Source organism: Ylistrum balloti, unplaced genomic scaffold (genome assembly GCF_031769215.1).
Source record: "Ylistrum balloti isolate Yb309-2 unplaced genomic scaffold, AGI_CSIRO_Ybal_v1 Utg369662, whole genome shotgun sequence".
Classification (NCBI taxonomy): Eukaryota; Metazoa; Mollusca; class Bivalvia; order Pectinida; family Pectinidae; genus Ylistrum; species Ylistrum balloti.
This window is the reverse complement of record NW_026781912.1, coordinates 1,606,524-1,620,502: the sequence shown is the minus strand read 5'-3', so window position 1 is coordinate 1,620,502 and position 13,979 is coordinate 1,606,524. Positions and strand designations below refer to the sequence as shown.

The 13,979-nt window shown below is 33.3% G+C and overlaps 1 protein-coding gene across 1 annotated transcript; it reads right to left on the bottom strand.

Moving 5' to 3' along the window:
* Positions 1 to 398: 398 nt before the first annotated feature.
* LOC132558895 (coatomer subunit beta-like) lies at positions 399 to 13,701 on the bottom strand. Its single transcript, XM_060223515.1, has 24 exons — positions 13,655 to 13,701; positions 12,436 to 12,535; positions 11,926 to 12,155; positions 11,482 to 11,651; positions 10,816 to 10,930; positions 10,270 to 10,362; positions 9,917 to 10,054; positions 9,553 to 9,672; positions 9,165 to 9,272; positions 8,743 to 8,886; positions 8,060 to 8,205; positions 7,305 to 7,401; positions 7,124 to 7,178; positions 6,513 to 6,615; positions 5,978 to 6,098; positions 5,649 to 5,720; positions 5,309 to 5,464; positions 4,907 to 4,996; positions 3,489 to 3,575; positions 3,063 to 3,207; positions 2,455 to 2,574; positions 1,869 to 2,104; positions 1,305 to 1,460; positions 399 to 955 (listed from the first exon to the last, which is right to left on the bottom strand). Exons 2-24 carry the CDS (start codon positions 12,524 to 12,526, stop codon positions 881 to 883), a joined length of 2,868 nt encoding a protein of 955 aa, XP_060079498.1. The 5' UTR covers positions 12,527 to 12,535; positions 13,655 to 13,701; the 3' UTR covers positions 399 to 880.
* Positions 13,702 to 13,979: the final 278 nt, after the last annotated feature.

Below are 13,979 nucleotides of genomic sequence, written 5' to 3'. Positions count from 1 at the left end.
ACAACATCGACTAGTTTGTGACAACAGCCCACAACATCGACTAGTTTGTGACAACAGCCCACAACATTGACTAGTTTGTGACAACAGCCCACATCGACTAGTTTTTGATGCCTGTCTTTGTTCATTAACGTGATACCAAACAGAGGTCAACACTTAGGGGTGGCACAATTCATAAATAACAATAGTTAGGGGGGAATCTATTTATGCAGGACAATATTTAGGGGCGATACGATTCATAAAGAACAATAGTTAGAGGTGAAACTATTCATAAAGGACAATAGTTTCTGGTGATAAAATTCATAAATGACAATAGTTTAGGGCGATATAATGCATACAAGGACACAAGTTGGGGGTAATAAGATACATAAAGAATAATAGTTTTGGTAAATACAAAACAATTTCCTCTGAAGCTTATATATTATTTATTTCAAATACAAGTACATTGTATCGTAGTCTAGATGTGACAATTCCAAATTTCTACAATAAAGAAATAATTTAAATATAAAGCATTTCACGCATTTTTTATGATAGCTCTCGGGGAAATCCTATGTAACTTATAAAGAGAGTTCTACAAGAATTATGACTTGTCATGAAATATTTTATTTGATGTGATCACAAAAAATGAACAAAATTTTTTTTTTCCGTTATTATATATCAGCTTTCAAGTCAAGTGTCAGATAAATATTGTGCCTCATATTGACATGCTAAATTAACTGAACACACTTCAGAATCTCCTACACAAACAGTGATTGCTACGTTTATTGTTTGTCTGCTGATCTCACATATTGCTGACTCCCCGTCTGGATTTGTTTTGTCTTTGCTCCTGCTTGCATTTTCTCAACATATAAACACTGTCTGTACCATGTGGTTTTCCTGCACATTAAGCTGCTGCACCAGGCTTGTACACTCTCTTTTGTGACAAGTTGATCTTGTCACCCATACTTAAAGCCATACCCTGCAATATAAGAACGTTTTCATGCTGTAACGATTATCCTTGGAAGAGAATGTAAAAGTGCAATGACTGTGGAACATACACATTCTTTCCTCATACAAGTGTCTGTCAAAAATTGCAGATTTCACATGTTAAAGGAACTGGCATAATTCTACAATTTCTTCAGTTAACTTGGAAAGCTTTTGTTATTATCCTTCAATACTGAATATTGAATAAATAATTTACAAATTGAGACAGACACAGTATTTTTTATATGACAACATTCAATTCTGAAGATTAAAGTATGAATTACATCATCTTTATACATTTATTACTGACCATATTCCCACCTGAGGAATAAAAAGTTACTTACCTGACTTTTTGCACGGATCCTGATATGACCTTGTACTGGAGCTTCATTAGATAGGTGGGCAGGTTTTTCAACACTCAGGTTAGCTAGCACATCCTCACCAAATATAGACTTGGCATACAGGTTTGCAGCCATAAATCCACACTCCCCAGACAATGCCTGCATAGAAATGAAAAAAAAATAATTCAGATTTTCAGTAATAAAAAAAAAGTCAAAGAAAATAATGCAAACATTTTGAAAAATAAGTTTTAATATCAAACCAGACAATAAAATTTCTCAAAATATTTCAAGATTTGTGACAATAAGAGACGTTAAAATAGATGCAACACAGAGAAAGTCAGGAATAATTCAGGTTGTGCAAGGGTAAGCAATATCATTTGTAAAACAACAAAAGATAAATTGAAGAACTGGGCAAAATTATCTCCCTTCCACCTGGAGAGAAGATAATGCTCTTCAATGGCAAAAACATGGCATGATTTAAGAAAAGATATATCTGTTTGGACAACAAATGGTTATTGGGTTTGTACAGTTATTATAACATATATATTGTGGTCATTCCACACTCACCTTTTCTGGGGTCAGACATTTCATATTGGTACATTTGATGACATGCTGAAGAAATTCAGACAAATTGGAGATGTTTGTGTTTACAGCCACCTTATTCTCCCATTCAAACTCTGCCCACATCTGGCGGAACTCGCTATCGTTACACATAGCAGGCACAATGTAGTCCATTATGTCGATATGAATGTCATTGAGGACAACACAATTTCGGTCACTGGCTGCTCCAGTCACATCATACACTGTTGACAAACATATATATGACTTATTTTCCTATATTTCAGATAATATTAAGACCATTCTGCAGGTATTTAACATATCTAAACTGTAAAAAGATCCAAACACTGCTATGGCTGCCATGTTGATTGCATGTGTTGACATGTTGTTTTTTTTTTCGGTCATTTTAATATCAAATCTTTTTAATCTGTAAAGAAATGATTTGGCAAAGTCTGGACATAATGTCTCCAAAAAAAATATTCTATTGCTGTGGAAATTACAACAGATATTTTCTGTAGCATATAGCGATGTTCCATATTCATAAATAGAGTCAGCAGACAGGTAGACTTTGACTGTAAATAATCAGTAAATGTACCTATGTTTCCAAAAATGATTCCATTCTCTGTTGAGGCCACTTTAACGTTCGCCTTGATGTTACAGAAATCGTGAGGTGCCATGGTTAGGGGCGACGGCTTCTCCACCAGCTTTAAATCACCTGTAATATACCAAAAACAAACTCATAAATTAACCAGAATTTGGTTTAAAAGGTAAAATATTCTGCTGGAAATTTTAAAATTTACAAATTTATTGAATTTCCTAAGTGCTTAGTTCATAAAGTCATGTTTTAACAAATTTTATAAAATAGAGTCGTACATTAATTGTTGGAACCAGAGTGAGTATTAGGAGTTAATGAGTACAAGAGGCCCATGTGTCTTAACAGTCACAAACTATAAAGACCTGTATATGATACATTTATACAATTATCAACAGTTTGGTATATTTTCCCACTGATTTTCAGCTCATTGACACATATGGATCTTGAGAAAAAAATTAAAAATGTGTTTTTCATGATAGGAGCCATGGCATCATATTGAATTTTGGACTGTTTCAGGCAAGTTCCAGCTCAATCCTACAGGCTCCTAAAGTTTATACAATGGGGTATGCTGTTTGATAAATAGGATTGGTGTAGTGACCAGTACATACCCAAAGTGGCCAACTCTAGAGTGAGGTTCTGTAGTGTGTCCCCAGTCTGGTTGACTACCAACACATCAAGTACAATGTCAAACTGGTTCACATTGACATAGGCTTCTGCATATACTGGGTCAGAAAATCCTGTCAGTTGTGTCACCTGGTAACAAATATTTTGAGAAATACACTTAATTTTGAATTAATATTCAGTCTGAGGGTTTTTGGGGAGTGGGAGAGAATTGGGGCTGGTGTCTTTGAATGGGAAAAAATGTGCAACTATTTCTATTTGTAATCTGAAAGTTTTTTCTGTACAAACAAATTCTTGTCTCTTGTCAATTAATCAACTGAGAAACATTCTTTTTAAACACTGCCATGAGATCTAAAGCGAAAGAGTTGATCTGGAGAGAAGGGTACAAGGTATTGTATATTTTTATCACTTACTTTGTTTAGTTTTGAGGCACCTACAGGGTCTGCATCTTTCTTGGTATTCATTCCCAGGGCTTGGGAAAGTGTCAACTCAAACATATTCTACAACATAAAAAGTGTATAGAATGAGTGAAACAGTTAAAAGAGAAAGCAATATTCAAGTTATAAAGACACTTTAAAACTCCTAAAAAAAAAAAGCTTCATAATCAGTGTTTTCATCTAATGACACTCTCAGAGTCAATATGTAGTCAGGTGAATCAAGAATGATATCAAAAATTCCCTACCTAAATATCTTCAGTAGATTTTCCTTTAACTTTACAATAACAGTTTAACAGTTTCTGTAAGTCACCCCAAACTTTACAATAACAGTTTTTATAAGTCACCTAAATTTTACAATAACAGTTTTTATAAGTCACACAAACTTTACAATAACAGTTTTTATAAGTCACCCAAACTTTACAATAACAGTTTTTATAAGTCACACAAACTTTACAATAACAGTTTTTATAAGTCACACAAACTTTACAATAACAGTTTTTATAAGTCACCCAAACTTTACAATAACAGTTTTTATAAGTCACCCAAACTTTACAATAACAGTTTTTATAAGTCACACAAACTTTACAATAACAGTTTTTATAAGTCACCCAAACTTTACAATAACAGTTTTTATAAGTCACACAAACTTTACAATAACATTTTTTATAAGTCACCCAAACTTTATAATAACAGTTTTTATAAGTCACCCAAACTTTACAATAACAGTTTTTATAAGTCACACAAACTTTACAATAACAGTTTTTATAAGTCACACAAACTTTACAATAACAGTTTTTATAAGTCACCCAAACTTTACAATAACAGTTTTTATAAGTCACCCAAACTTTACAATAACAGTTTTTATAAGTCACACAAACTTTACAATAACAGTTTTTATAAGTCACCCAAACTTTACAATAACAGTTTTTTATAAGTCACTCAAACTTTACAATAACAGTTTTTATAAGTCACACAAACTTTACAATAACAGTTTCTATAAGTCACACAAACTTTACAATAACAGTTTTTATAAGTCACACAAACTTTACAATAACAGTTTTTATAAGTCACACAAACTTTACAATAACAGTTTTTATAAGTCACACAAACTTTACAATAACAGTTTTTATAAGTCACACAAACTTTACAATAACAGTTTTTATAAGTCACCCAAACTTTACAATAACAGTTTTTATAAGTCACCCAAACTTTACAATAACAGTTTTTATAAGTCACCCAAACTTTACAATAACAGTTTTTATAAGTCACCCAAATTTTACAATAACAGTTTTTGTTAGTTACCCAAACGTCACATTGACTGGAGAGGAATTACAACACAAGAAATGTGATATCCAAAACTAATGACCAAATTTTATTACATTTCCTATTCATACCTCTGTAGCTCCAAGTTCCCCCTTGTTAATGAGTTGTGAGAAAGCTATGGGATCGTCCGCCTGGACCTTCACTGCTCGACGTTCTGACACCTGTAAGATATATTGGATTTTGTACACAAAATATTTTACTCTGATTAATTTTGCTGGCTTTTGAAGTATTTTTATCTAAACATCTCAATTTGATAGTAATCCAGATAAAAAATTCATCTTCATTTTCTCAGTATCTCTTCAATAAACATTTGCAACTTTAAAACGTTCAACAGTCTACTACATCTGAATGTCACAAACTGAAGCTAAAAACAAATACTTTTAAGGCAATCCTTTTTTTCCAGATTATGATACATATCTATTGCCAAAATCTTCCATCAGGTTTTTAGCTGAATTCATGATATCCATACTTACTCTCTGCATTTCTTTCTCCTCGTCCATCTTAGCAGCCAACATGAGAGACAGAGACTCGCGGCAGTCTTTGCTGAATATGTCTTCCATGATTGGAGTTCTCTCCGCTAATACCCTCAAGCAGGTTGCAATACGGTCAAAATCATCATCAGTGATGGGCTAAAGACCATAAAAATGTTTTCACACTTAACAACCATTGTTAATTCCAAGCATATTGATAAATAGACAACTGAGGTTTATATGAAAGTTGATTCAACATGTTACAAGATATATCACACTTGTGAAAAAACTATAAACTATTGACATGAAGTAGTATATCATCAAATGAGACATATATTCTCACCTTTGTAGGGAGTCCAGATTTTCCAAAATGAATGATTGAGGCCATAACTAACATAGATTCTGCCAGGAAAGACTGAAAAAAGAAGATCAAAATGAGAACCATAATTTCAATATCTAACAAAGGATACTGACTTGCATTCTTCTTTCAGAATTATCTGTTAAATGTATGGAAAATTTCATGATATAAACGACTGTGAGGATTATCTACTACACATAGGTGGTCAGAAATAATGTAATCGTCGGTCAAAAAGAAAAACATCAAAGGCTGTGAATTGATTCTCTATGCATTGTATACAATGCTTCCAAAAATGGTTGAGGAAGACTAATTACATTTTGACGTTTGATGTTGTCTGTATTGTTGACATATCGCAGTGCTAGTTTAGTGAGGGTAGTGGCTAATGACGCTCCGACAAAGAAGTCTCCATCCATCATGTATTGTCTCATAGGTGGCCTGTTAAGAAAGGAGTATAACACTGACAGTCAGATCTTGCACTTCTCTATTTACCAATACTATTATATTGGGACAGAACTTTTCATTAAGTAACAGAATTTTTCATTCCCAATTATTTTCAAGACATCCTTTCCAATTATTTCGTTAATCTGAAAAACTGACAATTAATCAATCTAAAAATACAATTAATCGTTTATAATTGTTCAGATAGATATTGTCTTTGTGAATCAGTCTCTACAGAAACCAACAGAAGCTAATGTCATTTGAGAAGTCATTAAATAAAACTTAAATGCAATGTTACCAGTTTTTAAGAGATGGAAAATGTGTATCTTACAGAATGCCATTAAACTATCTGTAAAGCAGGTTTCACTATCATTTCTTATAATATTTAATATCATCCCTTGGTCAACCCACCTGTCCTCCTTCTTGGAGACTGCAATTGTGCTGAATGCACTCTGTGTTGCATAAGTACCATCGGCAGTGACTAGTTTCTGAGCACTTCCAGCTCCCTGCATTTCTGTTATAAAGAACACTTCATTTGTAGTATATGATCAACTCTCCTTAGTATTGTGATGCTGGTAATTTTGATACTTATTTTCATATTTAAGCCTATCATATTGATTAAAATCAATTGGATTCTTGATGATTTTTTTTGCTTTTTCTTTTTTAATTCGTACTTACCGATATTGCACAAATCAAGAATAAAATCACCCCCAAAAAAACAGGGTAAACAACTTATTTCTATTTCAGATTTTGTTTTTGTTGTAGTTGAACTCAGTGGCTATTTCTGTCTTTAAACAATTTCTATTGAATATAATTTCATTTCACTGATATGCATACCAGAATGCAAAGTAGAAACTGTCATCCCCAAAGGAATGAGAAACATTGTTTTGACAGGGTTCTTCAGTTTAAACCTAAATTACCCACTTTTATTATTATTAAAGTCACACTTTGGAATAATTGAATTCCCTTCTATGAAAACAGTAGGTAAAAAGAATATTTTCCAATTAACAACAACAACATACCATCATCCTTGATTTCTCCAGCAGCTTTCTTGATCTCATCATCCACAATAGGAATCTGAAAAAGACCAGATTTGATGAGATGTCAAACTATGGTCAGCTGATGAAAAGTTACAAACTGAATTAAGGCTGTTTTCAGAATAAACACAGTCAATTATTGCTAAAGGTACATTTAGAAACTGACCTCTCCAATAGATTGGCGAATAAGATTCATGACACTTTGTATGTCCTCGTTGGTAGTACAATATTCACCCAGGATCCACAGAGCAGCCCGGTGTACCCTGTAAATGTAGAAAATAGCTTTTAGAATACAAGTTCTTAACTGAAAGATTCAATATCTGCAAAATCAAAATTTGATTTATTTTTTTGAATTTATACAGGAAATAAAAGAAGTATGAAATCACTTTTTCTACTCCAATAAAAATATATACAACACATTATAAAAACTCATTGGAGATTTAATTTGTCTACATTTGCAGTCATTAAAGATAAAAAAGACAACATTAAGTACCCAGCAAATATTTCTATAGTAAGTCAAATTCTAAGAAGCTGAATATAGACATGATGTGTCTATATATAAGCAGCAAGAGGGGAGTTTTGTGCAAAATATAGTCTCTGTAAAGTAGCCCCAACTGGCGACAACTATAAAATATTAGATTCACAAATTTAACAAGTACACTATGGTCAGATACCCTTTTTCTTTATTTTACTGTGTGAATATAATGACATAAAAGACATATCTTAAATTTCCACACACAAAATTATAAGATGAATTCCATTCTGAAATAATTCATATTATTATTTTACAAATTAGAAAAAGGAATTTTAACTAAGATGACTTGCTTTCCTTGGATGTACCACTTCAATGCATTATTAACTATTATCATTAAGCAGGCTACCTTTTATTGTATGCCTTAAGCTAGGCTTTATCAAACTTACTTGATAGCCTTAATGGAGGGGAAAATCTCCAGAAGTTTGGAGACAATGAGGGTTCTAAGTTCCTCAAATCTCTGTATAGCTTCTCTGACAAATACCAGCACATCCAGGGCAGCCAACTCGTTCTGGTCACCAAGAAACTCAATCAGCTGTCAATAACAAACACATTATTATAATGAATTGATTTTGAGCTTTGTGATATATCACTTGGTATAAGTTGTATGAGCAAATTATGAAATGTCTAAGGGATATTAATGTACTTGTTGCCATGAAAATGAGCATCAATCTTTTGACAAATTGTATTTATAGTAAATATAATAATGGTGACCCTTACACTGGAACCATGAACATAAATTCATGGAAGTGAATTTCTCAAACTATTTCCATCAAACTGAAACCAAATTACTAAAGTCAACAGTGTGGCAACCAGCCAGGACAAGATAGACATAGGGTAAACACTATATAATAATACAACATGTACATTGACAAGTGTATAATTACATCATTAACATAAAACATGTACAATGTGTTAGTGCCAGGGCACACATACAAAAACTTCAGACCTAAAACTACATGAATACAGAAAAATATCTTTTATCCAAAATTTCAAGACAAACAGTATCATCATTTGACAATCATAGAAGGGACTGCTACCAGTCCAGAATTTTTGACAATTTAAAACCTACCACAGGTATAATGGTACCGGCAATGTCTGGGAACTTGATACAGCACTGATGGAGTGTTCTCACAAGTAGCTGGCGGTATTTTCCAGTATCCTCGTGTTCCACATTATTTGTCTTCACAACCTCCTTTCTCAAGACTAGGACCATCTATAAGGAAGATTATACAGATTCTACCATTTTAGCAATTTTTTAAAACACAAATTGGATTAGAAATAACATTTACATATAAGATTAAAGGAACTGTATTCTATTTCACATAAAACTAGGATATAAAACTTCAAAATGACCCAACATGTTAAGAATATGTAAAATAAAAGACAACATCATGTGTATTCATCAATATAGGTTTGAATCAAGAAATTTAATACAGTATATTAAAATTAATTAGTAAAATGTTGAAATTCAGTTCTTGTTACATCACTTACTTCCTCCATATTCCTTGACGTAACCAGCTCCAGAGCCAATGATAATGTTTTCTTTCTAACCTCATGGTCAGGTGAACTTAGTACTCTCAGAATGTCCATCACAAGATCCTTCAAAGGTAATGAAACATCATTGTAAACATTCTAAAATAAAACATTTTGTGTGGATAGAACTGAAGTGGGGCGTTTTATTGGGGGTTTTGTGAAATAAAACAGCCTGATTCCTTTCAAAGATTCAATCAAACAATGGCTTTAACAATGAAGGTAAAAGATGAAAACTTGTTGTTTAACTCAACAATGAGTTCAATCTCAAAAGAAAGTTATTTGGAGGTTGCATGTCCAATTAACATTCATGTAACACTAATGAATAAATTCCACATCCAAGATGTACCTGCAAGACTTTTTCATGTAAAGGAACCTCCTTCAGTGCAATGAGTCGGTCAAGCACAATTAGTTTGACGTTATTGTCACTTTCCTTCACAATCAACTCAATGTAACAGCTAGCAGCAGCCTGTTTAAACAGCAGAATATACAAAGATTAAAACACATTTTTAATAATCAACCAGAATAATTAGGAATAAAAATTGTAATAACATTTGGTAAAGATTATTTTTCAAAATGATTCCCGTTACATGTTGGCAAATGTAAATCTAGCAGAAAATAACTTGAAAAATCATAACAAATGCTCAAACTACTGGATTTTTTTTTAAATATTTAAGATGTTATGAAAAAATTAATTCAACTTCTTATTATACCTTGATTGCTGTTGGAGCATTGGACAGAGTGACCAGGGTACCTGCTGCTTCGTAACGGACAGCTGGACTGGAGGAGTTCAACAAGTTATAAATACAACGGATGAAACGCGCCCTCTCAGATGGATTGGCATGGCACACCTATGTAAGTGAATGTAACATTTCATTATTAACAAGTGACACAGATTTCATGAGTTTTTGTTTACAATTACCAAGTAGAGTACAAAAAAGCATCATTTTTACAAAATCTTGACAAATTATCCTAACACAATGACTTGCAGCTGAAAAACTCAAAATTTCCCTGAAACATTTTTTTCTGTGTAGGAACTTTCAACAAAAGCTTAAAAGACACACACCTTATAGATCAACTCGACAATGACAAGCTGGAGGATGTCCCCAAAGGAAGTCACCTGATCAATACAACTACTAAGGTAGTTGAGTGCTCGCTCCTGGAACATACAATACATAAAATACATAATTAACTTCCTCAGCAACAGGTACATTGAGTCACCAACATGCATCACCTGGGTGTATTAACATTCAACAAGCTTCAGCTTCAAGGAGACATGATAAAAACTACACAATTTTTGTTACTTGTTCTGATAGAGAAACAAGCAAAAACGAAGCAATGTGACTAAGATAAAATCCTCGTATATAGGTGTGGTAACAAGTTTTATGCATAATTTCAAAAGCTTATTAGATTTGAGGAAGGAAAATAATAATCAGTTTTGACAAGATAAATTGCTTCTAGTGAAACTTTCAGTTAAGAATAAATTCGTACAAAATTATTAACCTTTTATTTGATATTTTTCTCTTAATAAAGTTCTTTCTCAGAATGTCTACAGCATGAATTCAGACCGAAACGTCAAACAACTAATTTACTAAACGAGTTTGTCACGCACCTGGTCAGCATGGATCAGCATCATGAATGCATTCCTTTTACATGACATGTCCTGTTCAGTTTCCAAGAACTTGGCAATCAGCTCAGGGGCGTCAGGAATCAGAAAATCAAAATTCCTGAAAACAGACAAGGGGTTTCTCTGATTTCAAAATCTGCTTTCACATAAATTGTTATAAATTGACAGAAATTGTTTGAATCATTTAAAACACAACCATGATCATTTGAACCATGATGTAATTCTGACCCAGTCAGAAAATTCTTACATGCTACTTTTCAATGTTAATTTATATAGCAAGTCTAACATCATCTAATTAATCAACAAGTTGAGATCAAAATGCATAAAATGAAATAGATTTTACCGCACTAGGTATTTCAAAGGATTTGTTGGTTATTGTTTCAACAGTGATGAACTTACTGATAACAAGTTTGCTGTAAGGACTGTAATATTTGGCTTTGAAATAAACACACACAGTTCAACACTGATAATACAGCTTTCTATCATTTCACAACTTGCTTACAATCACTTTATTCCAAAACCTTCCTTTGTTGCTTTTATAATATTGAACTTACCTAAATTTACCCTATGTATTTTCAACTCTATCAAAATACCAACACTCAAAAATACCTGGGTATAAGAACCACAGACTTATATGACAAATAAACAGACCTGAAGATGGTGTAAATGGCAAGAACAGCATTTCTGCGAACATAGGAGTGACGGTGCTCCAGACACTGTCTAATTGCCGGCATCAAAGGTTCTACAAGTTCTGGTTCCTTCAGCTTACACAGGAAGCGCAGAGTGGATCCACGAATAAACTCATTTGGATGCTGTAGGTCCTGTCCACAGCAAACAAAACAACTTTCATGAACTCTTTGGTATAATATCTAGATGAATCAATTAATTCACTAAAAATACAATCAATAAATTAAACAAAAATATAAAGTAACTGATCATGAGACATCCTTATAAAGTTACTAAAGCCTTGCCAGCTATCCAGTTTAATGGTACCTCCATTACAATGATTGGAGCAAAACAATCTGTACACTTCTATTGCTTTCAATGATAACAAAGACTTGTTCTTGATAAACCTTTTAATAAATCTATTCTCACCTTCCTATAGGCATCACAAACAAGAATCATCTCGTGTAACATCTTGCCATCTGCTGTGTACTTGGGTACCACCTCCCAGAAGATGAGGAGTAACTTCTTGATCATATGGTCCTGTGACGGCATCACAAATCTGATGATGGTCATCAACAGGGAGGGCATCTTCTCTCCATTCAGTATCATTTGAATGGTTTTCTTCAAGGCATCAGTCTTTGTTCTTGTGTCTCCCTTTTCTGAAGCCAGACACATATAAGGTCGTAACACATGTGTTTTCATTTTTAATCAGCATTTTCAGTAGGCACAGAAATATATTTTGTTGCGTTTTAACATAATTTTAATCATAAAAACACTGGTTGTCTGGAGCTCTGGTCTCTTAAAGGGTTTCATAAGCATCATGCTGGTCATATATGTATCTGATGATTACATAAAGGGGACGTAACTCTGTAAAATAAGGGTATAAATGGCATCAGTATTTAAGCAAAAATATATCAATACGGGAAAGTATCAGCTTACCTAAGTCTGTGCGAAGCTGCATTTCTGTTGGCGGTTCTGCATCTGACGGCAGATTTATTAGGGTGTAACATGGCTGGTCCGACATTGTCATAGACTCAATCTGAAACCAAGAAATTTTAATAAGAATTAATAAATTTTGTATGTGCGATGTATCACCTTTAAAGTCTTGTAAATTAAATCAATATTAGCAACATTAATAACAGCACCTATTGAAGAAGTGGGTTGGGGACATGGGATACTAAAATTACTTGAGTAGTCTCTAACTAAAACATGTTGCAACACTTTATAATTTGAGTCCATTGGGTTATGTTGAAAACTGTAGCCCTCCTTTTGTTGCAAAAGTTTAAAAAAAATTGTTTGTTTCTGTTTCAAATTAACCTGCATTTGAGTAAAACATCTATTAGCCAAAGAAGTAGCCATCAACCAAATGCAAGACCAAGGACTATTGCGCAGGGTTGTGCCCGAAGTGTATTAAGGTAATCATTCATTCTTAGGGAGGTGAAGATAATGTTGACATGACCAATTCAAATTAAACAGATGATATCATCACAATGAATTGGCGTTATTACTTTAATCATTGGGTATTATCACAATGGAGACATACTGAAAGATTTGGCGACATCACTAAAGTGAATAGGTTATATCCGACACTAAAATGAATTGGGGAGATCGCCAACGAAATCGATGATACCAGTCCAATTCATTACGGTGATATTGCTTACAAAATATAATGGTTAGCGGTGCCATATCCCTCAAAAAAACAAAAAACATAACTCCAACAATGTTAGAGGTTTCGCACGGCGAGAAACTTATGACAGGTGCCGTGTTACAATGTCAGATAATAAAACGACCGGTCAGCGGCCTCTCATGTCATAGGGGTAGTAAAAGAATAAGTTTACGTCAAAAATAATTCCAAAGGAATGTTCGCAGAGATAGGCTTTACTCTGTTTGTATAAATGTCGTTTACTTATTGTTTGAACTTTGTTGTTCAGTATGTTACTGTCATGCTTCAACAAGAGAAAACAGAAATAATCTTCTGACAGATCAACGACGATGTCATGGATGTCGACATTTTTTTATAAAGACTCTCATGACATAACATTCGGAGGATTTAAGAATCATACCCAGATCCATGTTTCCAATTATATCATAAAACATCAATATTGTAATGGAATTCAAACACCAATATGCCCAATGAGTGCTCAACTCAAGTAATTACCTGTTACCGGTGTCAGAAAAATAATGGACGTGGCGAAAAGCCGACGAAGTCTCGCTTTCTCACGCGTTCCAAGGGAGGTGACTCTTGAGAAAACTACAAATAGGCGGCACGTAACAAATTTTAACTATACAAGATGCAAGAATGCGTGTAGTATAAAAGGAATTTTAAAACATTAGCTCAAAACGCATCAAAAATTAAAGTAATTTGAAGTAAACAACAAAATACAACTTGGCATGTATTGCGAGTATCAAACAGCATATTAGTACAACACTAAAAATACACCAAAACAATCAATAGACAATCAGTTAACTTGAAGTGCTTTGGT